The following is a 25884-nucleotide window of genomic DNA, read 5'->3' on the forward strand; positions in this document are numbered from 1 at the left end:
GGGTAGTGAGGATAGTGTACAGAGGCAGAAAATGATCCTGGATTCTAGAACCTAAGGAAAATCTAGGAAATTTTCTGCAATAGAAAATCCTAGAATATTATTTGTAAATAAACTGTGGGAGGAGAGCACACGTAAGCAAGTTTGAATCAGCAAAAAATAACTTCAGAATTATAATCACATTTTTTTCTTCTGCACAGTATATATAAAACAAATCTGTGGAGAAGATAGTGTAGCCAAATATTCTAGAGCATTTTACAAAGTAATTGGATAATACCAGAGCTAAAGCATTGGGATATCTCTGAAAGCTGTGTCCTGCAGCTTACCATCCTGTGATCCAGAGTAACAGCAACTACATCTCTTATTCAAAATTATAAGGTTCAAAAATGCAGGAAAAAAATCTACGAAAGTATTACTTCAAAGACACCACCCAAGGACATTCACAATTGATGCATTTATCAGGCTAAATCTTTTCCCCTTCCAGGGTGAGGCAACACTTCACTTGCAAATCTGCTGGGTCGCCTATTGTACCTGGTGGTCGTGATGTGGCCACTCTACATTGTTGAGGCCCAACGTAGATGGAGGACTGCTTTGATTTCCCATTGGCCATCCATTTTAATTCCAATCTCCATTCCCACATTGCCTCCTCTACTGCCACAATAAGGACACTCTAAGGTTGGAGGTGCAAAACCTCCTTATCATTCTGGTTGGGTAGCCTCCAACCTGATGGCATGAACAGCAATTTCTCCAGCTTCCGGTAATTTTCCCCCTCCCACTTCCCTCTGTTCAATTCCCTATTCTGGTCCCCTTCTTATCTCATTTCTTCTCCTCACCTGGTAATCACCTCCCCCGTGCCCCTCTTTCCACCATTTCTCCCATAGTCCACTCTTCTCTAATATCGGATTCCTTCTTCTCCAGCCCTTTACCTTTTCCACTTATCTCCTCGCAGCTTCTTACCTCATCCTCCTTCCCCACACACCAGGCTTCACCTATCAGCTTCTAGCTTGCAATCCTTCCCCTCCCCAACTTCTTATTGAGGCGCTCCCCTTCCTTTCCACTCCTGATGAAACACCCTGAAATGTCGGCTGTTTATTCATTTCCTTAGATGCTGCCGGACCCACTGAGTTCTTCCAGCATTTTGTGTGTGTTAAGATTTAAAGTAAACTTTTGAAGTGAAGGTTTCTACTTTCACGAGCTGCTTTATTTCCCTGATCAGATCTTTCCCTTCTTCACTGTTTCATCTTGTTCACAAATGGTCCACTTTGTCTCAGCAGCTTTATGCATAGAAATTTGGAGTCCCGATCCAAGAGATAGTCTATCCCAGCGTTTAAGTGTCACCCAATCCTGTTCCTAGAAAAGATCTGTCCCATATTTTAGATAATATCGTCAAAAGAATGTGTTATGATTTCTCATCCGAAATCCTTAGTATGTTCGTTGTTGAACCCAAATCCTGATCCTGTAAAGTCTCTATTTCACATTTTGTTTTTTTATTCCTAGAGAAAGTCCACTTAAATATATCTAGATTACTGGTCAGTCCACTGCAGGTACTAGTTTAGTCAAAACCAGAGTTTCCTCTGATCAGCCCCCTCCTCCCACCCCCGCCCCATTTAAACTATAGGCACATGCAGTTTGAGTATTGCTAAAAGACTGCATGAGTGTGACTATAAAGAGGGAGCAAGACAGAGAAAGAAGCTTTTGTTATGGGGAGCAGCTTCATTATCATGAGAACAACGAGGCTGCTGAGATACCAATACTGGCTTCACTCGACCTGAGTGTTTACAGGGAGAAAGCTCTACTATGTAAGTGATATGAAACCCACGTCTGACGAGGTAAGTTTGATTTAGTTCAGTTGATTTAAACTACTGGGAGATCTCATCATCAACCTCACAAACATTCGGATCTGTGTGACTGCGATGTCCTATCCCTGTTCAAAATCACTGTTTAATAGCCAGTTTCGTCCTGTGCATTGATGTAGATAATTCAAGTCAAAACTAGGAAGGACGTGGATCTGAGTCCAACTCTTTACAGAGTTCGGCTCGCTCTGTCAATAAACTGAGATTCAAAAGAAAGAGTAAATTAAAATCTACATTTATGCCATAACTTGTTTTTTTTTTCTCTCTCTGATGAAAGCCTCCAATGTAGGCAGGAAGGTAAAGGGGAACATATTTTATCAATTGAAGTTTGATTTCTAGAGTGAATCTATAGTTCTGGGGAGAAGAAATCTCACATGATCAGCTACTAAGAGGTTTGTGTATTTAGTCCGAATTTATGCCGATAATCCGGTCCATATTTTTGATTTTGTTTTCCCTCTCATCCTTTAGCTACTTGGGTATCATATACCTCACCGACACCCCTATCCTATCTCGCGGTTTCATAGATCAGTCTATATTGATGCTAAACTGATTCATGAACGTACCTGCCTACTTCACTGCAGGTTTATTGTTAACATAAATCCAGCCTGAGCTAATAGTCTCAGTTACAGTTCGAGGATCTGGACCAGGTTTTAGATCTAGTCACTATACCGTGGCTACATCTCCTTTCTTAGTCCCATTCCAATAAATATTCCATCGCACGTTTTAATTCTGATCCCAAACCTGCTCCTGTATCTGCTCTCTACGATGTACACTCCATCCTATCAACCCTCCAGCAACTAAACAAAATCTTTTTTTCTCTCTCTCCCGTGTTTCCGCTCTGGTTCGTTAAGGTGTCCAGTTTTGTTTTATTGCCAATCCGACCATGCATTGTTAAGCCTGGGGCCTCTCGTGTCATGAGGACAACGGGGGAAATATTTTTGAGCTAAAAGTTTGGGGTGGGGGTGGGGACGGTAGTGATCACATCATTTGGCTTTGGTCCCCGTGAATGTGTTGAACTATATTTGCTTTGCACATTATCTCTGTGCTTTTAATATTGGATATTATTAAGTTTATTTTCTATCTTTCCATTTCAAGTTGGTCTTTATTTTAGCCAAGGTGTCATGTCCCATTCGTGTTTTTAATTTATCATGAGCTTTTTGCCTCAATCTTAACGCAACGTGTTTTATTCTGTGAGTGCTTCTTACTAGACTTATAAGCATCCAGAATTATTCTATTCCGTCTTTAATCTCTGTATTACATTTTTATAATTTTGTTTCTTATGCTGCACGTTTTATTGGACCCGTATCTTGAGGATCTGTCGTTACAGACATCAACGTATTTTAGCCAACATTATGTGTGCAGCCCTTGGTGCATAGTTTGAACCCACATCCTTTGAGCTCAGTCCTAATACAGGATTGTTTGGAGGGTGCTCAGATCTCCATTAAGTATTGAGATGTTTTGAATGCAATTAGTCTGAAATAAAGTGAATGCATTTGTCTGTGTGTGAAGATTTGTTGAAATGGTGCACTCTGGCACTCAAATCCAATTCCTGTAGAACATCTATTGAATAATGGTTCTGTTTGTTTTAAGGAAGGGTTCTATCCCATATTTTGCCTCCTATCTCGTACATCCTCTCCTGTGGTTATTTTAGATATAAACTAATACTGTAAGATGATTGTATATTATCCAGAATGCCAGGAGGGTGATTGGCCACTCTTTTTCAAAAAGTGATAGGGCATCTTTCACCTTATACCAGCTGTGCAACTTAAGTTTATGCTTCTGCTGAGGCACTGTAGATTTCAGTACTGGATTAGTGTGTGTTCATGTGGATTTTCAATTTACCATTTTCAGAAACGAAGAAATAACTCTACTAATTGTAAGTGAGTCAAGCTGCCATATTGTCAATCCATTTCATTTAGAGTTACTCCATCCCTGGTTTTAGATTGATCCAACAGAGTTGATCTCCAGAGGTCTCAGGTAATGACAAAATTCCTCAGCATGGAATAATAGACAAACTTTCACACTGTCAATCAACCACCCCACCCAACACAAATATAGGTATTTTAGGTTTTAAATACTTGAACCTGAAAAATAATTATTGTAAGTCGAATTGAAATTGGAGCCACAGAGTCAGAGAGCTCAGTCTGGTTCTGCTAAACTCCAAGCAGCAAAGCTGCTCTCTGTTGCAGAAAATTCAACAACTAGAGATGGTAGAAATCTGGAATTTAGAAAGAACATTCAGCAGGTCAGGCAGTATCTTTTTAAAAAAGATGCATGCAAAATGGTCATCCAGCCTGCGTAAAGGAGCAAAAGACCAATTAAACTAGCTACACTTTGAGAACCCCTTATCTGAAATGCTTGGGGTGTTTTGGATTTCAGATTTTTACGCATTTTGGAATATATAATGAGATGGCGGGATCAGCATCATTTCTGGCTCTGAATTTATGTGCTACACTTAAGCAGTCTTTGTCTTACACTTGTCTGTACATACGTATATAACAGGAGAGGTTATTACACACCATTAGTATAATGAAAATAGAATGTGTGCAGGGTAACAAAAGCATCACACAGCATCGGGAAAATACCCGAAGCAGCTGTTGAACAACAACAAACAACGGCAGGCTCACAGTCTCCACCTACGATGTTGTGTTTTGATTGAAATGTTACAGTACACTGTATTTGTATTTTACTTTTTTAGGTTTAATGTAAGGCATAAAGATATAAAAACCGTCAGCATTGTGGACTTGTTCTGGTATTGGATTTTCATCAGCATTGATCTTGGCAAACTCATCAATAAACTTCTCTGCTGCTTCGTGATCAGCAGACACGTTAAAAACTTAATCGTGCCTTTTCTTAAAATTTTGCTATCAGCCTGCTGAATATTCACTTCAATTTTCAGTTCCTTCTTCTAGATCTTTGCAGCTTTACTTTAAGCAGCATGTGTTCACTCTGACACTGATAAATCCACTCTTTCGATACGCATCAAGATCTTCCTTTTTCATTTTATGTGGTGTTTTTCTATTTTTATTGACTTTTGTTCATTACATTTGTGAGGTCACTTCTCAGAACTGTCTGTGATGTGCAGAGACCTGTGCATCGCCCAAGAATCATGCTAGTGTCTTGTGGAATTTTCCATTTGTGCCATTATGATAGCTCTCAAAAAAACTTCGGATTTTGGAGGGCTTCAGATTTTGGAGTTTTGGATAAGGAGTATTATTAGCTGGTCCCCTCCAAAATTTCTTTCAAGAAAGCTGGCACTCATTCTATATACAGTTTTATCTGTTGAAGCAAATGAATAGAGACCTTGATATCAAAGCAATTTCCCTCTGGAGAATTTTGTTTGTTAAGCTTCAGTGCATTTGTGCATTTCTTTTAAACATTCCTAATCTGTAATGGCTCCACTTTTTCGAATGGACCCTTTGTATCAGATTCTGTCAGATACCTCTTTTTGTCTTCTTGAATATATTGTCCTTCTAGTGAAGGTTTGTGACTAATTCATACAAATGATCCACTTCATGATTTTCTCCCCAATTTTCCTATTTATTCAGTCCTAATTCAGTTAATTAGTACAATTTTTTGGTCATGATGTATCTTGTTTGTCACAATGACCATTGGACCAGCCATCCTTGGCATAGTCCTTCCAGGATGTTGTCACCTCTCTGGGCTCAGCCATGCTGAACGCAAAGCAGCTTAACTTGCTGGGAATTGATTTGAATTCCTAAGTTCAGAGGAAAATTATCCACTACTGAACGGTAGTGGACACCGTTCAGTCCATCACAGGTAAAGCCCTCCACGCCATTGAGCACATCTACAAGAAAGCAGCATCCACTATCAGGGATCCCCACCAACCAGGACATGCTCCTGTCTCACTGCTGCCATCAGGAAGAAGGCACAGAAGCTTCAGGACTCGTATCACCAGGTTCAGGAACAGTTAATACCCCTCATTCATCAGGTTCTTGATTTCACTCAACCTCATTTGCCCCATCACTACTGAGTTTTCCACCCAGTCTTCAGAATACAATGCAGTTGCAACAGGGTAAATTTTAAGTTCAGCCTTATTGATTCAGAGTACTTGCTCTCTTATTGTGGCTTTCTCAAAGTGCTTAAAAAAATGAAACATTTTCCTGGATTTTTACATTTATTTTCAGATTTGGGTCTTCTGGTCAAGGCCTGTATTTATTACCTCAGCCTCATTGCCCCTGGGATGGTGGTGATGAGCTGCCTTCTGAATGACAGTTGAACAGTGTTCTTGGGTAGGGTGTCCAGGACCAGCGCTATCTTTGCACATTAGGGAGATGTATGTCTTGGAGGGGAATCTGCAGGAGGTGGTGCACCTACACAGCTGCTACCCTTGTTCTTCTTGGTAATGAGGTTGTGAGTTTGGGAGTTGGCAGCAGTAACTACAATGTGTTTTTGTGCTATTGGTGGAGGGAACCCATTTCTCTTTGATACACACTGAGCCACTGCATGTTTGTGATGGAGGAAAGGCCCAGGGTGGTTGAGGTATTGGCAGTCAAGCAGGCTGCTTTGTCCTGGGCAATTTCAAATTCCTTCCAAATTAATTTACACTATGTTCGTCTAGTAAGTGGAAAGTATTTCCTGGCTTGTGTCTTGTAGATTGTGGTGTCAGAAGGTGAGTTAATCACCTCAGGAAACTCGACTTCTGATTTGCTCTTGTTGTCACTGCATTTATGTGGTCAGACTTGCCAAGTATCTTATCAATGGTGACTGCCAGGGTATTCAGTGTGACATCCAAAAGTTTGACAAACTTCTACAAATGTGAGGTGGAGAGTATATTGACTGCCTGCATCACAGCCTGGTATGGAAACACCAATGCCCTTGAATAGGAAATCCTACAAAAAGGGTAGTGGACACCGTTCAGTCCATCACAGGTAAAGCCCTGCACACCATTGAGCACATCTACAGGAAAGCAGCATCCTCTATCAGGGATCCCCACCAACCAGGACATGCTCCTGTCTCACTGCTGCCATCAGGAAGAAGGTACAGAAGCTTCTGGACTCGTATCACCAGGTTCAGTAACAGTTAATACCCCTCATTCATCAGGTTCTTGATAACTTCACTCAACCTCATTTACCCCATCACTGAAATGTTCTCACAACCTACGGACCACTTTCTTCAACTCCTCATCTCAGATTCGCAATATTAATTGCTTATTTATTATTAGTTCTTTCTCTTCGCATTTGCAATTTGTTGTTTTTTTGCACACTGGTTGTGTGCTGGTGTTGGTGCAGCCTTTCAGTGATTCTATTATGCTTATTATTCTGTAGATTAATAGAGAACATGTTAGAAAATTAATCTTAGCGTTCCATATGGTGACATATATGTATTTTGATAATAAATTCACAGTGAACTTTGAACTTTGGTGGGAGAATAGATGATTGCTGAGGATTGATACAGTGCAAAACTTAATTTTGGATGCAGACTATATGGATCAGTACATTGAGGTAGAACAGAGAAAGGAAGAGCAGGCCTTGAGGCAGGTTGTGATTTCAAGAGCTGATTTTATAGTCTTACTAGAATGAGATGGATGCTGTGCTTGAACCTAGTGGTATGTGCTTTCAGGATTTTGTATAATTTGCTCGATTGGGGATGGAGGAGAGAAGAGAATATGTCCAGAGTGGTGGAGTCTTTGACGCTGTCGGCTGTTTCGTGAGGCGGGAAGAAGTGTAAGCAGAGTCCACAGAGAGGAGTTTGGTTCCGGTAAAATGCTGAGTTGTGTCCACAACCTTCTGCAGTTTGGGGCAGAGCAGCTGCCATACCTAGCCATGATGTATCTGGATACGACGTCTGCTATGGTGTACCTGAAGAGGGTCAATGGAGATGTGCTGAATTTCTTTAGCCTCCTGAGGATATAGAGGCACCAGTTAGACTCCTGTTGGAGATGCCTGTTGCCTGTATTTTCGTAGCATGAATGTTGTGTGCTGCTTTGCAGCCCGTACCTGAATGTAGTCTAGGATTCACTATATACTCTTAAAGGCAGCTTTATTTGCCCTGCTGTTTCACCCTCAATCCATGATCTAATATGATGCACCTATATATTGGTGGTGTAAGGAATGAATTTCTAAGCGATGTGTTAAGTATCTTACATTAACAGACTTTGTGCTTGCACTTTACTGCTGTATTTTTGTATTTTCTTTTATGTTTGACCCTGTAAAGGTATTTTCACTCAGTCAGCCAACTCCAGCAGATTGCCATGAATCCCTGTCCAGATGAAGGGTCTTGATCTGAAATGATGCCAGTCTATTTTCTTCCGGGGATGCTACCTGGCCAGCTAAGTTCCTCCAGCAGGTTGGTCTTCACTCCAGGTAGTAGCATCTGCAGGTCTGTGTGTCTGCTGTATATTCGGTGTGATTCGACAGAAATCCTTTTTTCTTGCACATTTACCTCGTATTTATGATCCTGCTCAAGGGCATTTGAGGATTGCCACTAATCCCATTCTGCTTCTTTCTCTCCACATTTTCTACCATCTCAAACAGGTGCTGATTCATGGTGGGGTGTGGTTCTAGTCTAATGTTCTTTTGCATCTTGTTAGAAATAGATGATTAAAACATGAAATTGTTATAGAAGCATCTAATCAATATAGATTTAGAATCAATGGTTACTTTTATCATTAACTCCAGCCAGAGCAGTACACTAGTGAGGTGCATCCAAACCAAATGCAAGTGAAAGACTAACTTCTAGATGATCACATTGCCTGAATATTTATTACTTTAATACTCTACAGTATACGATCTATGGAATGGAACTTGGTTTTAGTAATCATCATTGAATTTAGAAGCACTCCTGTTGTAAATTTAGAGTTCAAAATGTTTGTAATGCTCAAAATCAATTCATACACTGGTTAGATAACAAGCACTCTGATCACCAAACATCAGAACACTAACTTTAACAAACAGTGTCTATGAACTGGGCATGATGTTACTGTCAGCAATACACTTCAGTGACATAAAGTATTCTTTAAGTGGAAAAGCTTATGATATAATGGTAATTTCATTTAGGAAGCATACAATGGTCCAATAAATGGCATGGAAAAGGTTTCCCACAAGGATGGAGGATCAACTCAAAGATGAGGGGCTGAATATGTTCTCCTCGGAACAAAGGTTGAAAGATGATTTTATAGATTTCTACCAGATCATGATCGCTTAAAGGGTAGCTGTTCCAATTAGCAGAAAGTTCAAAGACTGGGGGCAGAGATTTAAAGCTTTGTCTAGAAGATACAAGGGCCGCGTGGAGTGAAACTATTTTGTGTGTTGCTGAAGATTTGCACCATCTGCAGAGTCTCTTGTGTCTACATTTATTCGATTATTGGACATGATCCTTGTTTAAATGTCCCAAAATGTTCTTTGACTTTTACCCAATACACCCCCCACCATTTCTTCCATGCACACAGTCATTTGTCCTGACTGACAGTTATCCCTCATCACTGCCAAAACAGATTTTATAGGTATCGATGAAAATTTGCATAGGTTACAAAACTGTAACAAAATATTCAGTGGATCAAGTTGCATCTCCTGATCTCCCGACCTACTGAGTATTTCCAGCGTTTTTGTTTATTTTTCCTTCACATTTCAAGCATCTGAGCCTCTTTTATTTTTTTGCTTTTTGATGAAATAATCTTATGTTGAAAATGTTTCCCAAACACATGAGGATATGAGGCTATGTCATCAGTCTACAGCAGTGGACTTTTTTTTAATCTCACGCTCTAGAAGTAAAGGAGGTATTTCTTAGGACAAGGGTAAATGAAGAGGTTCACTTTTGTCTGAGGTCAGTTTAGAGTCATAGTGTCACAGAGCATGCAAACATGCCCTTTGGTCAACCAAGTCCCATCTGTCTATATACCTCTAAACCTTTCTTATCTATCTACCAGTCTAAATGCCGTTTAAATGTTAAAATTATACCTGCCACTACTTCTTCCTTTGACTGCTCATCCACATACCCACCACCCTTACCTGGGAAAAGTTGACCACGGGTCCTCCTTAAATCATAGCTGACCACCATATATCTTTGCCAAACAAGAGAAAATCTGCAGATGCTGGAAATCCTAGCAACACACACAAAATGCCGGAGGAACGCTGCAGGCCGGGTAGCATCTAGGACAGGGGTGTCAAACTCATTTTAGGTCATGGGCCGGATTGGGCAAAATGCAGCTTCATGCGGGCCGGATCAGTCGGGCGCGTGCGAACGCAGCTTTCATTGCCTCCGCTTTTTCAGCCTGTTCTCATGTGTCTCAGTCTCTGCTATAACTACAAAGTGTTTCACTTCACAAATTCCATTTCTTAAGAAGAAGACTGCTGAGCAAGCATTATTTTTATGATTGGTATTAATTTACAATCATCGGCTTCATATCGCCGGGCCATTAATAATTAAAATAATAGATCTATCTAAAATGATCTCACGGGCCGGATATAATTGTACGCCGGGCCGGATATGGCCCGCGGGCCTTGAGTTTGACACCTATGATCTAGGAAAAGAGTACAGTCAATGTTTTAGGTCCTGCCAAAGGGTTTCAGCCCGAAGCATCAACTATACTCTTTTCCTAGATGCTGCCTGGCTTGCTGACTTCCTCCAGAGTTATGTGTGTATTGATAAGTCTTTTCCATCTAGTCTAGACCATTCGCCTTAGCTGTGCCCTTAAGGCTTTATATCTCCTTCTAAAAGGTTACCCCATAGCCTCGTACACTCCATGGAAAAAAGTCCCAGACCTTCTCATCTCACCTCATAACTCAGGCCCTCCACTCGCAGTACCATCCTCATTAATCTTTTCTACACCCTTTTAGCTTAATCACATCCTTCCTTAGCTGGGCAAATAGCACACACTGCTACAAATATCGTCTCACTTACACATTTTATAGTCGTAAGATGACGTCCGAGTTCTTGCTCTGCTCGATAAATGAATGCAAGAATGCTAAGCTGCTTGCTGCTCAGTAACCTGCATAACTTTTAATTTTCAATATTTTCAGAGAAGTCCTGAGCTAATCACAGGAAAAATATCTTGCAACAACTTCCCTCCAGTGGAGGATGCAGTTAAGTACTTCTGGTTCACAGAAGGCAGTTTGACTGAGGGTTAGGGAAGTGCGTAAGTACAATGCTAAGATAATCCTAATGATCTCTTTGTAGTTTTCAATAAGGTACATAATTGAAAATGACCCAATTCAGAACAATCTTTTGGAAGAACAGAATTTTGAATCTTCAATTGCAAACTTGTCTTGGTTCCTCAACGTGCTCAGTTTGTCACCCCATCTAATGTAAAAATGGTTGAATCCCAATAATGAAATTGATTGTAAAGAGCTGGTATTTTTTGTCTTTTGTGCACATGATCCATAATTGCATTTTTTTTTAAGTCCCTCATCAGGTTGTTCACTGTGTATTGCTATTATTAGCAGTATTTCCCTGTCCAGGGGGGAGATGTAATGGGGTGTTTCATGAGTCCCATATACAGAGCAGCTGGGCAAACTCAGCTGACATAATGCAGATACAGAACTCCAGTACTTGTCAGATAAAGTTATGAAATCGGTGAAGCATTTTAAAGTTGTCCCAATGAAGAATCCTGTGACAATTTTCTGACAGTGTTGAGTAGTAAGAATGAGAGGTTCTAAACATAGGACCAGCCTAGCTGAGCTCTTCATTGGGCTATCTCCCTTCTGACCTTGTATCTGCTCCCAATCTCCACTTTAAGAAGGAAATGCTCTTTTTAATTGTTTACTCGGCTGGGCACACCCATTGGCATCTCCTCATAATCTCTATCTTGATATTTGTACCTCAACTGAAAATTCTTTGCTTTGATTCACAATTGAGGGGAAAAAAGTCCTGAGTAGATGAACGGGAGCTAGTGAACTCGAGATTGCCCAATAATTGAGGGCTTAATGTGATTACTTAGACTGCAAACTGGGGGTTATGATCCCTGAAAGAGATTACAGGATACAACGGGCGACGTTGCACATGGGTCTTCGTCTTGGCTAAAGTGGCTAGACCTCTGATTGGTGAAGATTTCCTGTGTGTTGGTCTTAAAAAGTGCCAGCTTGTAGATGTCAAGGACCCCACAACGACCCTGAGCATGCCCCACTGCATGTGAGCTCGCTCAATTGTTGGACGAATTTCCAGACCAACTGCTCGGTTCTCCACTACAGTGACAAAATGTGGGCTCAAGCACCACAATTCTACAATTGGCATGTGCCTAGACTGGACCCAGGAAAGCTGGCAACTGCAAAGGCTGAGTTTGCCAATATGGAGAGACTTGGTATTGTACACCAGTTGAATAGCCCCTGGGCTTTGCCTCTCCATATAGTCCCTAAATTCACTGGTAGTTGCTGCCCATGTGGTGGCTATCAACTCCCTAACGAGGCCGCCACCCCTAATTGTTACCTGGTCCCACACATCCAGCATGTTTAGTCAGAAAGTATTTTTTCCCTGGATTGATCTAGTTAAGGACTTCCATCAGGTGCTGTGTGCTTGGAAGAGATACCCAAAACGGCTGTGATAACCCCATTTGACCACCTAGTTTCTGTGCATGCCAGCTGGGCTGACAATCGCAGCACAGACTTTAACCAATGTTTGATGGACTCTGTATTGAAAGACTCAGACTTTGTTTTTGTTTACCTGGGTGACATACTTGTTGGCAGTGCATCCAAATCTGAACACGTATCCCATCGCTGCACACTTTTCAAGCTCTTAAGCCAACACAGATTGATCATTAACCCTGCTAAGTGCTAGTTTGGGTTGCTAACCATCGACTTTCTTGGCTATTGCTTCCCTGCAGAAGGTGCGAAATGCCTTACATCAACATTAGCTGCTATTAATGGATTTCCCACCACCCTGCACTACTAAAAGATCTATCGGAGCTGTTAGGCATGGTGAATTTCTATCACCACTTCAATCTGAGCTGCTGACCTTGTGCTTCCTTGGTATAGTGTGCTTAAAGGCACTGCCCCAAATCATGTGCTTGACTGGTCAGCAGACATGGCCAGTGCATTTGATGATACCAAACCAGCTCTTTCCATTGTGACCCTACTGGCGCACCTGTAGCCATTACTACTGAGGCTACAGACTGTGCTGTGGGTGCTATGCATAAGAGTTGGTTGCAGGCGTGTGCCAGCTGCTCGCCTTGTTCAGCCAGCAGCTCTGTCCCCCCAAAAGGGTGTACTGCAGTTTTGACCGTGAGCTGCTTGGTCTCCATCTGGCTGTCCACCATTTCTTGTTTTCTTTTGTTCCAGAGTGTTGGTTGACCACAAACCCCTCATGCATGCCATGGTCAAAATATCAAATCCTTGGTCTGCAGCAGCAGCACCAGACCTACATATCCGAGTGCACAACACATCAAGAGGAAAAATAATGCTGTGGCTGATAGCAACTCACAGCCATCCACTGAGGCCATACACACAGGGGTTGACTTAGTCAGCATGGCAGCCAGCCAAGCTGATGACCCAGAGCACCAGGCTTACTGAACAGCAGCCACGATCCTGTAGACAGTTGACATGAAGTTCAGAGAAACTGGAGTTTGTCTCCTGTGTGATGTCTTAACCGGTCACCCTCACCCCATCGTGCGCACAGACTGGAGACCGACTGTTTTTGACTCCATACATGGCCTCCTGCATCAGGGCCAGAAGGCCTCGCAGAAATTGTGTGGCACGGCCTTTGAAAGGACGTGCGTGATTGGACTGCAACCTGTGTGGATTGCCAGTGGGCCAAAACTGTCATGTTCAGGCACCATTGGAACCTTTTGAGGTTCCTGAGCGATGGATTGACCAGATGAATGGGGGTGGGGGGAGCTGTGTGGAGTAATGTAATTGGTTGAAAAGTACTTGATTCACAGCCACTGACATTGAGTTTGGGTTCACTTTAAGAAGTTGGTCTGATGTGATGACATAATTACGTAAAGTACTTTCACTGCTCTTTGTGTTCAGTTTTTGTAGTACAATAAATGAGTTGTTATGGTTTTTCTTAAACATAAAATGCCTCAGCCATTTTTATTTGCAAAACCTACACCATTTTAACTAAAAAGGAAATTTCTCATCACAAATGATAACTTATGTTCTTTAGGGAGTGGTGTCTCTGAAAGGCAGCATCCATTATTAAGGACCTCCAGCACCCAGGGCATGCCCTTTTCTCACTGTTACCATCAGGTAGGAGGTACAGAAGCCTGAAGGCACACACTCAGTGATTCAGGAACAGCTTCTTCCCCTCTGCCATCCGATTCCTAAATGGACTTTGAAGCTTTGGACGCTACCTCACTTTTTTTAATATACAGTATTTCTGTTTTTGCACATGTTTAAAAAATCTATTCAATATATGTAATTCCATAATCAAGTTCACAGACGACATCACGGTGGTTGGCCTGATCAGAGGGGATGACGAGACGGCCTACAGGGACGAGGTCCAGCACCTGGCCGCGTGGTGTGCCAACAACAACCTGGCCCTTAACACCCAGAAGACCGAGAAGATCATTGTAGACTTCAGACACGCTAGGAACCACACTCATGTCCCCATTTACATTAACGGAGCTGTAGTGGAGTGTGTACCAAGCTTCAAATTCCTTGGTGTCCATATTTCCGATGATCTCACCTGGTCCCTGAACCCCTCCATCCTGATCAAAAAGGCGTAACAGTGCCTTTATTTCCTGCAGAGCATCAAGAAAGCTCACCTCTGTCCCAGGATACTGATGGACTGTTACTGCTGTACCATTGAGAGCATACTCACCAACTGCATCTCAGTGTGGTATGGCAATTGTCCTGTATCGGACTGCAAAGCACTCCAGCATGTGGTGAAAGCTGCCCAGCGGATTATCGGCACCCAATTGCTCACCATTGAGAACATCTACCATAAATGCTGCCTGGGCAGGGCGAAAAGCATTATCAGGGATGCATCTCACCCTGACCATGGACTTTTTACTCTCCTCCCACCCGGTAGGTGCTACAGGAGCCTCCGGGAGAGTTTCTTCCCTGAGGCTGTGACCCTGCTGAACCTCACGTCACAGCACTAAGCAGTATTGTACCCATATTGTACTGTCTCAGTACTTATATATTTGTGTGCTGTAACACTTTTTATTCACAGTTATTTTGTAAATAACACTATTCTTTGCATTTCTGGTTAGATGCTAATTGCATTTCATTGGCTTTGTATCTGTAGTTGACACAATCACAATAAAGTTGAATCTCATCTAATTTACTTGTTTATTATTATTATGTTTTTTCTCTCTCTGCTAGATTATGTATTGTATTGAACTGCTGCTGCTAAGTTAACAAATTTCATGTCACATGCCGGTGATAATAAGCCTGATTCTTCATTGTACTGATGCCAGTCAGGTTGCTCTGCCAGTCGTCCTTCTGCACTTTTCCAGAGTGATATATAGGGATCACTGGCAGAGGGACCAGTTAATGTGTTGCATGAAACTAGAATGGCATAATATAGACAACTGGAAGTTTCACCAATTGGTAAGGCATTAGAGCTTTGGTGACTTAAATATATCTGAGATCTCACCCTGGGGCCAATGGGCTGGTCTTGTAATATGGTTTTTGTGAGTACACTGCACATTGGTTCATTAGGCCGTTGAAGACCACATTTCTTCAGCTAACCATGGGGCATACATTATGAAAGGACATCTGTTGTCTAAAAGAAGTTTGAAAAAGGAATGAACTGCCAATGTTGATTAATTTTAACTGATTTTCTTGCACATTTGTTTGTTCCCCTTTCTGCAGATCCAGGTTAATACTTTTTAATCAATGCCAAGTAATGCACTGGTGCAATGAAAAACTTCCTTGTAGCAGTGTCACAGGCTCATAGCATCAGACACGCAGCATTCTTAAGAAAATATCTATTTTACAATTGCTACAGAAAAAGACCCTAACCGTAACAACAGAAAAAAAAAATTACAACAGAAAAAACAGAAAAACGGAAAAAGTGCAAGGTTGTCATGGTGTTGCTAAATAACTATATAATATTATAGTTACATATAGTATTTTTGTAATTGTATAAAGCAAAAAAGGTGGCTAAAGTGAATGTAGGTCCTTTGGAGGACGAGAATGGAGTATTGATATTGGGTAATGAGGAAATGGCCAAGGCATTGAATGACTATTTTGTGTCTGTCTTCACGGTGGTGGACACGTCTATCATGCCAAAGAGAGATGTTACGGATGTGATGGGAGGTGAGGACCTCAATACAATAGCGATCACTAAAGAGGTAGTGCTGAGTAAACTTGTGGACAGGTAAGTCCCCTGGTGCTGATGGAATGCATCCCAGGGTATTGAAAGAAATGGCAAGAGTTATAATAAAAGCTATGGTGATGATTCACCAAAATTCTCTGGACTCTGGGCAGGTCCTAGCCGATTGGACGACAGCAAATGTCACCCCACTGTTCAGAAAAGGATGTAGGCCAGTTAGTTTAACATCTGTAGATGGGAAAATGCTTGAAACCATCATTAATGAAGAAATAGTGAGGCATCTGGAAAGAAGTGGATAGATCGGGCAGACACAGCATGGATTCGGCAAAGACGGATCCTGTTTGACAAACCTATTGGAGACTTTTGAGGATATAACAAGCACAGTGGATAGAGGGGAACAGATGGACCTTATTTACTTGGATTTCCAGAAGGCATTCGATAAGGTGCCACATAAAAGACTTATCCATAAGATAAGGAAGCATAGAGTTGGGCTGATGTATTAGCATGGAGAGAGGATTGGCTAACTAATAGAAAGCAGAGAGTTGGGATACATGAGTGTTACTCTGGTTGGCAATCAGTGGTGAGTGGTACGCTGCTGTTCACGATGTACATTACACTCAGTCCCCTCTTCCAGATTATTAATTTATCTAAGTTTGCTGATGATACTAAATTAAAAGCAAATTGTGCAGAAGATATGGAGAGTCTGCAGAGAGATATAGATAGGTTAAGCGAGTGGGCAGTGGTCTGACAGTTGGTAAATGCGAGGTCATCCACTTTGGAAGGAAAAATGAAAGAGCAAATTATTATTTAACAGGTAAGAAACTGCAGAGGGACCTGGGAGTGCTTGTGCATGAATCACAAAAGGTTGGTTTGCAGGTGCAGCAGACTATCAGGAAGACAAATGGACTGTTATAGGGATTGAATTTAAGAGCAGGGAGGTTATGCTGCAACCGTAAAGGGTGCTGGTGAGGCTGCACCTGGAGTACTGTGTGCAGTTCTGGTTTCCTTGCTTGGGGAAGGATACACTGGCTTTTGAGGTGGTGCAGAGGAGGTTCACCAGGTTGATTCCAGAGGTGAAAGGGTTAGACTATGAGGTGAGATTGAGTCACCTGGGACTGTACTCGCTGGAATTCAGAAGAATGAGAGGAGATCTATAGAAACATATAAAATTATGAAAGGGATAGGTAAGATAGAGGCAGGAAAATTATGTCCACTGGTAGGTGAGACTAGAACTAGGGGAAATAACCTCAGGATTCAGGGGAGTAGATTTGGGATGGAGATGAGGAGGAACTGCCTTTCCCAGAGATTGGTGAATGTGTGGAATTCTATGCCCAATGAAGCAGTGGAGGCTACCTCAGTAAATATATCCAACACAAGGTTGTGTAGATTTTTGCATAGTTGGGGAATTAAGGGTTATGTGGAAAAGGCAGGTAGGTGGAGATGAGTCCATGGCCAGATCAGCTATGATCTTATTGAATGTCAGGGGACACTTGACGTGCTAGATGGCCTAACTCTGCTCCTATTTCTTATGTTCTTATGCAGTATTGGTTAGGGTTGTGTAGATTGGTTCAAGAGACAAATGGTTAAAGGGAATTAGCTTTCTTGAAGCTGGTAGTGTGGGGGTTCAGACTGCTAGACCTCATGATAGCTGTGAACAGATACTATGGCCTGGGAGGTGAGCATCTTAATGATAGATGTTGCCTTCTTGATGTACATCCAATGATGGGGAAGGATCCCAACACTGACGTATTGGACTGAGTCCACTCTTTTCCGTTGCTTCTTGTGTTCCTGCATATTTGAATTGACCTATCAGACAAAATCCGAATCAAAAGACCGAATCAGGGTTATTATTGCTGATATATGTCATGAAATTTGTTGTTTGTTTTGTGGTTTATTGGAAAATGTACGACTGTGAGCAAACTATCCAGGGTTGTGTGCTGTGGAGAGCATTGTGTCTATGGATTATGGTACAATCAGTGAGTTCAAATAAATAACTGTGCATTTATAACTAAATAAAGTTTGGCAAATTTAAGCTTTGATTGGAGCTCAATGGGAATGATTGAGCTCCAATCAGAACCATCTTTCTTTGTGTGAGGTATGTCTCCCAGCATTGGAGTGTTCCCCATTTATTCAGTTCTGCTTGATGCCAAACTTCCTTGAATCAAAAATAGTTACTGTTATCTCATCTTTGGATCTCAACTCTTTGGTTCCTGTTTGGAGTGGGGCTATGGTATGATCTAGAAACAAATGGTTATGCCAAAACCCAACTGGACAACAGTCAGGAGGTTAGTAGTGAGCAAATGCCTTTTAATAACATCTTCCATCACATTGAAGGTCGAGAATTGTTGGCTTAGCTAGTTGGATTGGAATTTTTCCTGCTTTTTTGAACAGATCATATTTGGGCAATTTTCTACATTGTCAGTGTACAGGGACAGTTTGGCAGGAGACTCATCTCATTCTCAAGTGCAGTTCTTCAGCACCAGCAGAGGGAAGTGGTTTCCAGTGCTCTCAGCTTTCTCTTGATATCATTGGGGTTGTACAGTACTGTATTAGCTGAAGCCTACCATTTGTGATGGTGAGGATCTTGGAAAGAAGCAAGGATCATCTATTCAGTATACCTCTGAACAGGTTCACAAATGCAATTTGAGAAAATTCAAGCTAATGCTTTATTGACAGTATATGAGATCAAGCAAAATGCATCACCGGACAGAAGTGTTTAAAATTGGGTAGAGGGAGTCCTTTCTCCCTCAGTGAACATCTCGGATACTGGAGCAAGCACTGCTATAAGGTGACAGGGAGAAAACTTAAAGGAGGCCTGTGAGGCAAGTTGTGTTTTACAGTGTGATATGTGCTATCAGGGAAGCAGATATGATAACTGCACTTGTGTCATTTAGACAGGCATATAAACAGGTAGGGAATAGAGGGATATAGGGCATGTGTAGACAGGTGGGACTGGTGTCATGGTTTACAGACACTGGACCCAAGGGCTAGTTCAATGTCATATGGACAAATCCTTCCACTACCAATACTCCAGGCTGAATACTTTCAAGCTATTGTAAGATATTGATGTCCTACCTCAAGGTGACAAACTCCAGGAAGAATGTCATGATGACCATGACTATAAACACAGTTTTTTTTTCAATGTTATTGATCTCATTTGCCCTCAAATACAGGAGAAATTCAATAAACCTATCATCAAGCAAAGTGATGCAAGGTGTCCTCAGTAATTCTACCATGTAGTGTTTCCTCAGCAATTATTCTCAGTTTGGATTCGCTGGGACTCCAAAGCTCCATTCCTCATTAAAGTCTTTGTGTATCTGGACACAATGGCAGGTTTTACAAAATGATAGTGGCAGCCTTGATGTCAGCCCTGCATCAAACTGAATGTACTGATGAGAAACCTGGTGCAGAGCGAAGAAAAGAGCTGTGGTAGCTGCAGATGTATCTCACAAAAAAGAAGCCCATTATGGTTGCTGGAGGCTAAATCATGTCATTCCTTTTCTGCTCTATTACCTTTTTAAATTAAACTTGGTTCTTCTCATTTGATTTTATTGCAAGGTTTGGCTTTGTACACAGACGATATTGCCTCCCACATGGTTGACTATAATGGTCTAGCTCAGGGTGAAATGTTGAGCCTCTTTGCAGTATTGTATTCCAGCATTATTTTGCCTTCGAAGTTTTGGCCCTCGACATCTGATCCTACCAAGGGTTTTTGATCTCAATGTATTCAAAGATACTCTGTGACATTTTTTAGTCTCGAGCTTTCAGACCTCAAATTTTCAGTTTCTGGGTATCTATTTTGTTTAATTTATTTCTCTCACTTTCTTTTGTTCCAATCCTGAAATGTGTTTGTGATCCACCATGTCATGCACTATCCTGGATTAGTACTGATCTATATTTATCTGATATTTGCACCATTTTTTTTCTCAGTTCTAGAGATCTACATTATCCTGTGTGTTCACTGAATTCCTTTTCTGATGGTCAATCTTATTTTATCTCATTCTGATCATGTAAAATTGTCCTTGTATGATATTTATCTGTCTTCTGTTGTGCCATCAGAACTACAGCGTCTTGTCCTAGTCATGCAGCTTGAAAGTAAGCTTTATTATGGTTATGAGTTTGTTAGAAATTTCAAAATATGTCTTACATTGTTATTTTAGAGATGATCCTATTGTTAGCCCCACTAGTATAGATTTACTTGAATGTTTCCGATATGCTCTGCCTCATGATTGCTTGGTTAATTTTCATCCATGATTTTGAAGTGTTGCTTTTCCACATTCATGTCCAAGCTTAATCACATCTAGTGTACACTATTTATTTGTGATCAAGAGGGTAAATGCAGCCACTATTTCTTTTAACCCTTTTGCCAAAGCTCAGATCAGCTACCTTGACTCAGGTTAGCAATCTACCCTCTGACCTTTTTGATCTGTAATATTTCAAATCACATCAGTGATATAATTGCACCATTCGATATTATGCCCTCCCTAAACTTATCCCACTTCCTTCTCACTCCATCGTATTCCCATCAAGCTGTTGGTCAACAGATTCCTTTCATAAAGAGAAAGATTAGCTTTATTTGTCACATGTTCATCAAAACATGCTATGAAATGCATTGTTTGTGTCAAATCAAATCAGCCGGGATTGTGCTCGGTCACAAGTGTTGCCATAATTATGGAACCAGCGTAGCATACCAACAACTCACTAACTCTAGTCCATACGTCTTTGGAATGTGGGAGGGAACTGGAGCGCCTTAAGGAAACCCACGTGGTCACAGCGACAATGCACAAATTTCTTACAGACATTGACAGGAATTGAACCCCAATCATCAATCGCTGGTGTTGTAAAGCAATTGCGCCAACCACTACACAACTGCGCCATCCGTTTTTAATGGCTTCCACGTGTAGTGACTTCCCCTCACCTCGAGTTCACATGGTGGTAGATGAACTGATGGGATCCATTGGGCACATAGGTAATTTTAATAGAATTAGGTACACTATGAGGTGTGACTTGATGTAGTATTGTGTTAAACCCTGCTGTTAGAAAACCTACAGCCCACAAAGCTGCGCTGAACATGTACTTACTTAGAAATTACCTAAGGTTACGCATAGCCCTCTATTTTACTAAGCTCCATCTGCCTATCCAGGAGTCTCAAAAGACTCCATCATGCCCGCCTCCACTACAGTCACCAGCAGCTATTCCACACACTCACCACTCTCTACATAAACATTTTTTACCCCTGACCTCTCCTCTGTACCTACTTCCAAGCACCTTAAAACTGCCCACTCAACTGTTAGTTGAGTGTTGTTTGCCATTGATAAAGAATGTTTGATTGGAAGCTTTATCCTTGTTTTCTTGACTTATTAAGCAGCAGTATAAAAGAACCTATGATGCCACATTGTTGCTGAAGAAGGTAAAAAGCAATGATCAAAAGAATGTGAAATAAAACCGTTTCTGGTTAAGGAAGTAATAATCGCACAGACAGATGTGTTGGTGAGCTGAACAAGCATGATCTGTCACAGCCATTTGTGCTATCCGTGGAACAGATGGATATGTCCCTGAAAGCAGATGGTGTTGTAGAGATCCTAGATGGTAGTCGCTGATTGCCTTTGATGTGAGGGGGGCTTGTAGAAAATTTCCAATGGGGCACCGTGCATATGCTGGAATCAGAGTGAATGTTATGTATATTAAGTGGAATTAGCTCCCTCTGCATGTGTATAGTAATCAACAAAGCATTAGTAGCTTCCAGATCAATTGAAGATGTCAGGATCAATGTACTCACTGACATTTCTGCAAACCGGTCAGTAATAGGGTAAAATGAGTCATGAAAAGAGTCTTGAGCATCTTTTGGCCAAGCAAGAGTAAACTTGTCTAATGAGAGAGAGAATGGATACAGATGGGCACAGTTACCAACACAATGATGAGCCAGAACCTTATAGCTACAGTCAACATTGGACTGAGACAAATGTAAATGTAGAGAGAGTACACTGTTAATGACAAGACTCTCAACAGTGTTGATTACAGAGGGGTCTTGGGATCCAAGTCCTGACAGTGGCTACGCAGGTTAATATGGTGGTAAAGAAGGTGTATGGCATGCTTACCTTTCATTAGTGCAGGCACTGAGTTCAAGAAGTTCCGTTGCAGTTTTATAAAATTCCAGTCAGGCTGCATCTGGTGTATTGCATGCAAATCTGCTTGCACCCATTACAGGAAAGATGTAGAGGCTTTAGAGAAGCTACACTTTACGACACCACTCGCCGGATTAGTGGGCTTGCGTTATGAGGAGAGGCCTGACAAACTTGGGTTGTTTTCTCTGGTACGTGGAGGCTAAGGGGAGACCTGATACAAGCTCAACGGTTTGAGAGGCATACAGCCTGTCATAATCTTATAAACTGCCAGCATCTTTCTCCCAGAATTGAAATGCCTAATACCAGAGGACATACATTTAAGGTGAGAGGGGGTATGTTTGAAGGAGGTGAGCTTGTTTACACAGTGTACTGGATGCCTGGAATATGCTGCCAGGATGATAGTGGAGACAAATACGATTGAGGCAGTTAGGAGATTTCTAGATAGGACATGAATGTGCAGAGAGTGGAAAGATATGGACATTGTGCAGGAGGAAGGGACCAAACTAAGTAATTAATCATTTAATTACCAATTATTTTAGTCTGATGCAACATTGTGGGCCGTAGGGCCTGTTCCTGTGCTGTACAATTTTGAGTCATGGAAGCTGTTGCAAAGGATTACAGAATTGGATGGGGAAGTCGACTGGTCAGTTGGGTGGGGCCTAAAGATGATGAGAAAGCAAGAGGTAACGGCTCCTTCTCTAGTAAGGTTACCACAGATAAACAGTAGTCACTGTTCTACTATCTGGTCAGGCAAGGACTGGTGTGCCTGGGGAGGTGAAAACTCGTGACTCTTTCAACAGGTGATAGTATGGTGGTGAGGTACAGGTAGCAATACACTGTGATTTGTACAGAGCAGTCTCAGGAGTGCCCAGCTGGAGAGGAGTGGATGACCTGGATGATATGGTGAGAGAATTAATAAGTGCAAGGTTTCCTCTAGTGGAGGAAAGAAGTTGGATTAGTGCATGTAATGGCTGTGTATACCAGAAGCTGCTGAAAGGTCCAATACTGTGGAGCCAAGAACTGGAATAAAAAAGTGGTATTCCCAGATATGAAGTTGAGCTGCATGCTGGGAACTTATTATACCTTTTCTTTCTGGGATATGGAAATTTGTGGTGTTGACTATTTGACAGCTTACCAGAAATAGCTGTGGATGTGTTCACTACACTGGGAGGCAGCATGTCCTGCAGTACTCAGATACTTGGGTAGAACAGGTCACGGTTGTAATGTCTGCAGAGGCAACCAGAGCCAGAAATTCAGATCAGAGTGAGATTTTTTTGGAGTGATGTTCAATCTTTTGAAGTTGTTTGAGTCAACAGTGCAGCAGAGGCAGTAATATTGCTTCTTTCAAGCATAAGGAGAATTCCAAGTCCTTAGCAACCAGTTTGGAACTAGACACCAGGACGTTTGTACATGAAGCATGACAGCTGGTACACTAGAACGTTAAGACCAGTCTGATGTTGAGCTGAATGCCAAGGGGAAGGATTTTATTGCTATTTCCATGGTCTGACAATGTTACTTTAAGCCTGAATGTACTGATTTCAGCTTGATACACTTAGCCAAGGTTAAGAGTCAACGTAGTTGAGTTGCATTTGATGGAAACCATCTAGAGTGGGAAGGTCAGAGGTGACATTCTTTGCTTTAAAAGAGTAGTGTAGAAAATGTAAGATGCAATGCAGAGCCCAAGTGAGAACTGTGAAGTGAAAGAGCATGTGCAAGAAAGCAGAAAGATGGCAACATTAAACAAAATTTAATTTAGAATTATTTACTTCGGAGTTGTGATATTGGGAACATTTCAAAATTATGTACGATTATAGCTACTACAGAACCCTGCAAATATATTAGTCAGAGTTAAATGAGTTTGCAATTGATGATTAGTTAAATCGATAGTCATTGACTCTGTATTTGTAAATATTTAGTAACTTTTACATTGTACATACATGTAGATAGTTACTGACGTTAAGAATTTATTCTTGAAAAGGGGAAGCACTGGTCTACTGGAGGTGTAAAGACCTTTTGAAGAACTAGGTGTACCATGTGGCGTGACTTCTGACATGCAGTTATTTCATGCCCTGCAATTTGCTGAATGTTGTTCATCATTAATAATGGATCAATGAATTTCTTTTATCTTTGCCTTGCTAAACAGTAATTGTGGAAAACTATTTAGATGCTGCAATGATTAATCACTTTTCCTTTTCAATTTCTCAGACAAGGTGTTGGCCAAAAAGTAATAGGACATAAGACATTAGGTCATTTGACCCATTGAGGCCGACCCATTTCCCTCACAACCCCAGTCTCCTGCCTTCTCCCTGTATCCCTTCATGTCCTGACTAATCAAAAGCCTATCAACTTCCACCTTACAATCACCCAGTGACCAGGCCTGCACAGCTACCTGTGACAACGAATTCCACAGATTCACCACACTCTGGCTAAAGTAGTTCCTCCTTAGCTCAATTCTAAATGGAACATTTCAATATTTTGAGGCTGTGCTCTTTCCTTTAGACTTGACCCACCAAAAGAAATACCTTCTTCACATCAGCTCTATCTAGGCTTTTCAACATTTGCTAAGTATCAATGAAATCTTCCTCATTCTTCTAAATTCCAGTGAATACAAGCCCAGAGCCTTCAATCACTGCTCATACGATAACCCTTTCATTCCCAGAATCATTCTAATGAGCCTCCTCTTAAAACCCCTCTGATATCAGCACATCCCTTCTTAAATAAGGGGTCCAAAACTCCAAGTGAGGCCTCACCAGTACCTTCTACAGCCTCAGCACTACATCCTGCTTTTATACTCAAGTTCTCTCAAAATGAATGCTAAACTGCATTTACCTTCCTCATCACCGATTCCACCTGCAAATTAACCTTCAGGGAGTCCTACACGATGACTCCCAAATCCCTTTGCGCATTGGACTTTTGAATCTTCTCCTTGTTTATTAAATATTCTATGATTTAATTTCTTCTACCAAAGTGCATGACAATACACTACCTGACATTATATTCCATCTGCCAACTCTTTGCCCAGTCTCCTCATCTAAGTCCTTTTGCAGCCTCTCTGCTTCCTCAACATTACCTACCTCTCCACCTATCTTTGTATCATCCAAAAACTTGGTCACAGAGCCATCAATTTCATCATCCAAATCATTAACAAACAATGTAAAAAAAGCAGTACCAACATGGAGCCCTGTAGAACACAACTAGTCACCGGCAGCCAATCCGAAAAGGATCCCATTATTGCCACTCTTGCCCTCCTGCCAATCAGCTGAAACTGCAGGGTAAATTCTATCATATTATGATCACTGTTTCTTAAGAGTTCCTTTACCTTAAGCTCCCCAATTATATCTGATTCATTACACAACAGCCAATCCAGAGTCCATACCCCCTGGTGGGCTCAACCAGCAGCTGCTCAAAAAGTCATCTGGGAGGCATTTACAGATTCTCTGTCTTGTGATTCAGCGTCAACTTGGTTTTCCCAATCTATCTGCATATTGAAATCCCCTATGATTAATGTAACATTGCCTTTTCGACATGCTTTTATCTGTGCACCACATCCTGCCTACTGTTTGGAGGTCTGTATATAACTCCTTGCAGCGCCTTCCTACCCTTGCAATTTCTTAACTCTACCCACAAGGGTTTTACCCCTTCCGATCCTATGTCACTTCTTTCTAAAGATTTGACGTTATTTTTTACCAGCAGATCCTCTCCTCCTCCTCTTCATCCTGCTGTCCTTTCGATAG

At 41.5% G+C, this 25884-nt stretch overlaps 1 protein-coding gene across 1 annotated transcript in view; it reads left to right on the forward strand.

The window, feature by feature from the left end:
* Nucleotides 1-1668: 1668 nt before the first annotated feature.
* Nucleotides 1669-25884, forward strand: part of maml3 (mastermind-like transcriptional coactivator 3) — a 505475-nt gene continuing 481259 nt past the window's right edge. Inside the window, exon 1 of the mRNA XM_059965173.1 lies at nucleotides 1669-1826. Coding sequence (XP_059821156.1) covers nucleotides 1806-1826 — 21 coding nt within the window. The 5' untranslated portion in view covers nucleotides 1669-1805. The remainder of the gene's footprint in view (nucleotides 1827-25884) is intronic.

This window comes from Hypanus sabinus, chromosome 3 (assembly GCF_030144855.1).
Source record: "Hypanus sabinus isolate sHypSab1 chromosome 3, sHypSab1.hap1, whole genome shotgun sequence".
Lineage (NCBI taxonomy): Eukaryota > Metazoa > Chordata > Chondrichthyes > Myliobatiformes > Dasyatidae > Hypanus > Hypanus sabinus.